Source organism: Nicotiana sylvestris, chromosome 2 (assembly GCF_000393655.2).
Source record: "Nicotiana sylvestris chromosome 2, ASM39365v2, whole genome shotgun sequence".
NCBI classification, from domain to species: domain Eukaryota; kingdom Viridiplantae; phylum Streptophyta; class Magnoliopsida; order Solanales; family Solanaceae; genus Nicotiana; species Nicotiana sylvestris.
The window spans coordinates 11,834,274-11,837,825 of NC_091058.1; the positions used below are offsets into that span (position 1 = coordinate 11,834,274).

The 3,552-nt window shown below is 38.7% G+C and overlaps 1 protein-coding gene across 1 annotated transcript; it reads left to right on the forward strand.

Annotated features, from left to right (window-relative positions):
* The first annotated feature begins 2,994 nt into the window (after positions 1 to 2,994).
* LOC138882425 (uncharacterized) lies at positions 2,995 to 3,552 on the forward strand. Its single transcript, XM_070163155.1, has one exon. It carries the CDS (start codon positions 2,995 to 2,997, stop codon positions 3,550 to 3,552), a length of 558 nt encoding a protein of 185 aa, XP_070019256.1.

Below are 3,552 nucleotides of genomic sequence, written 5' to 3' on the forward strand. Positions count from 1 at the left end.
AACAGATATCCAGCCAAGGAACAAAGCACAAACTGTTATAGAAAAATACATACGGATTTCAAAGAAAATGGATCTGGTTGAATGAAATAAATCACTTATTTCGTAGTACTGTATCCTAACCCATAATATTAGATCTCATAAACCACTAATATTGAACCAAAAACCCCTCTCGTTCTTAAACTCAACCAAACCCAAGATATGGAATCATATCAACAAAATTAAAAAAAATTAATAAGACCGAAAATATTAGGAATTGGGCTGGGGTTTAAAATTAATTTGGGTCATTTTAGGAATTGGCCCAATTTTAGGAGAAACAAGACCGAAAATTATTCTTCCTAATTTCCTTTTCTTTATTTTTCCCTTTTTTTAATTAATTAAAATCCTAAATTAATCTATTTTTGTATAAATTAATTTTTTTTATTTATTTTTAACATTAAAACAACAAATTAACTTAACACTAAAGACAAATGCTAATTTTAAAGACTAAAATGTAAAAATGATCATTTTTGTGATTTTCGAATTTCTATAAAACAAATAATTACTGGCTAATTCTAAAAATATAAAACAAATCCTAAATACAATGCATGATATTTTTTTTTGGGTATTTCTTCATTATTTAAATAAAACTTATACATGCACAAAATGCAAACACTTAAATAAAAATCCTACAAAATCCTATAAAATGGCAAATAATTAAAAAAAAATCTATTTTCTTTGATTTTACAGGAGCAATTCATATAGGGCAAAAATCACGTGCTCACACCTCAGTTTGTGTGTTAATACTCTAAAAGGTGAGGTTTGTTTAGGGAGAGTTGAGGATGTGTGAGTTTGGGTTCCACAATGGCCAAAGTAAATTGAGAGAGTTCTTTGATGTAATGAGTCAACTCTTGATGCTCTTGTGTCACACTTGATCCATAGTTTTTCAAAGTTTAAATGTTGTTAATGATTCATTCGTATTGAGGGCAGTTGTTAGTCCCAATTAATACTTATTGAGGTTATTTTAGGATAGTTGGACATACTTGGATTTTCCCCTTAGGGGGTGGGTCTTATTTTGTTTGCTTGAGGACAAACAAAGGCTTAAGTTTGGGGGAGTTGATAAGTAGAGATTTTAACGAGTTTTATGCTCCTTCTTGCTTATGCTTTGATTATAAATCGTTACAAAATAGTCTCAAAAGGCTCATAAGTTGTGCTTGATTGCAGGTTTGATCGACAAAGTGACGAAATGTCAAAGATTGACTCAAAAGGAGTGAAACCTACTCAAGTATCAAAGACAAAGTAAACTGAGGGCAAACAAGCCTAGTGCGGACCGCACAAAATGGAATGCGGCCGCACTACGTGATTCAGAGAGATGGCAAGATCAAGCTTCAAGCAACGCGACCGCAGTCCACACTGCGCGGCCTATGGTGAAAGTTCTGCGGCCGCACTGTATTCAGAGAGATGACAAAAACCAGGCCTCAGGCAACGCGACCGCAGTCCACATTGCGCGGTCCGCGGTGAAGGTTCCACTGCCTTCTTGTGCGGTCCGCGGAAGAGATATTCAGAGAGATGAAAAATGCCAACGCGGTCATTACTGTGCGGACCGCGACAGCTGCCTCCGCAGCTGTGGTCCATTTTACACAATCCGCAGAGCCCAAGTCAGAGAACCTAGAATTGAAGTCCAAGAGCCTAGCGCGACCGCGGTCTATTTTACTCGGCCCGCACTGACCTCGCAGGGGTATTTTTGTCCAATTTTTTTAGCCTAGTATAAATAGAACAATTTATCATTTTTAGGGTATCAGATATATCCAGAATTTAGCTGCGCTCGTGGGAAGTTCATTTGTAGCCATTTTTGGCATCTTAGCTTCTAGTTAACGATAGATTCTTGTATTTTCATTTAACATTTAATTAATATGCCTTGTTCTTCATCTATTTCTCTATTTTCTTCTTCAAGCATGAGTAGCTAAATCCATTAGCTAGGGTTGTGGCTCAACCCTAGTGTGGGTAATTGATGGGTGCTTCCATCTATTGTTAGATTGACTATGGGTGTTTGTTATTTGGGTCAATTTTATGGTTTAATCTATGAATTGGTGGTTGCAAACACTGGTTTGTGCTAAGTTGACTTGGATCTTCTTGAGAAAGAGAGCCCAAATCTCCAAAATTGATCCAACAAGGAATTGGGATGGACTCAAAAGAATTGATAGTCCCAATTAAAGGGTTAAACCTCGAGAGAATAATTACCCCATTTGAACCCTAGTTGCTTGAGCTAATTTGCCTACCCGTTTGGCCTCGAGAGAGTCAATTGGGTAAAATCACTCTCTCTACCAAGAGGTGAGAGTGGGTAAAATTGTGCAACGGTTATAGCATAAGCCCCAATTATGTCAATCGAACTTTAGTAACTTCTACCCGTCAATTAGCCACCTAGGTAATGTCACGACCCTAGTGCCTTTCTTCCCATTAGATACAACTTAACAATTATCTCGTAGCATAATCTAGTTTCAATTAATAGCTTGGTAATAGTAGTTTATAATCTAAAAACCCAAAAATGTATGGAAGTGACATTTAGAACAAATACACACTTCTAGTCTAGATAGACACTCGACTCCATTCCTAGCTCCCTATGGAAATCGATCCCGACCCTCATATCGGGTAAAAGCTATTGCGACCTTCTCTTCCTACTTTTTAGTAGTGTGGAGTTTGAAGCGATCAGTACCCGAGATCGAAAAAGAACTATTATTAAAATCAGGTACATTATTGGGGGTGTGAACCCTCTTCACAGACTGTGCTTCGAATGTGAAGGGGTCCGGGCTAGGCATCATTTTGAAGCCACCCACAGGTAATACAATTAGACAGTCAATCAAAACTTCAAAATTAACTAACAACGAGGCCGAGTATGAGGCCATGATTATAGGTCTCAAGATAGATAAGAGCTTGGTAGCGAAGGTCATTGAGGCCAAGTACGACTCCTAACTTGTGGTAAATCAAGTCAACAGAATTTTTGAGGTTCGAGAAGATCGAATGCAGAGGTACTTGGACAAACTACAAGTGTCTCTACATCGATGTAAAGAATGGACCCTGCAGCACGTGCCTCGAGAACAAAATATCGAGGCTGATGCCCTTGCAAATTTGGGGTCATCGATCGAAGATGATGAACTTAGTTCGGGGACAGTCGCACAACTTTCAAGGTCAGTAATCGAAGAAGGACACGCTGAAATAAACTCCACAAGTCTAACCTGGGATTGGGGGAATAAGTATATCGAATACCTAAAGAATGAGAAGCTTCCATCGGATCCTAAAGAATCAAGGACTTTACGCATGAAGGTCGCACTGTTCACTTTGGCCGAGGATGGAACACTGTATAGGAGAACGTTCGATGGACCGTTAGCGAAATGTTTGGGACCAGGAGACACCGACTACGCTCTACGGGAAATTCACGAGGGCACTTGCGAGAATCATTCTGGTGCCGATTCATTGGTTCACAAAGTCATCAGAGCAGGATACTATTGGGCCAATATAGAAAAGGACACTAAAAATTTGTTTGAAAGTGCGACAAATGTCAAAGGTATGCGCCGATGA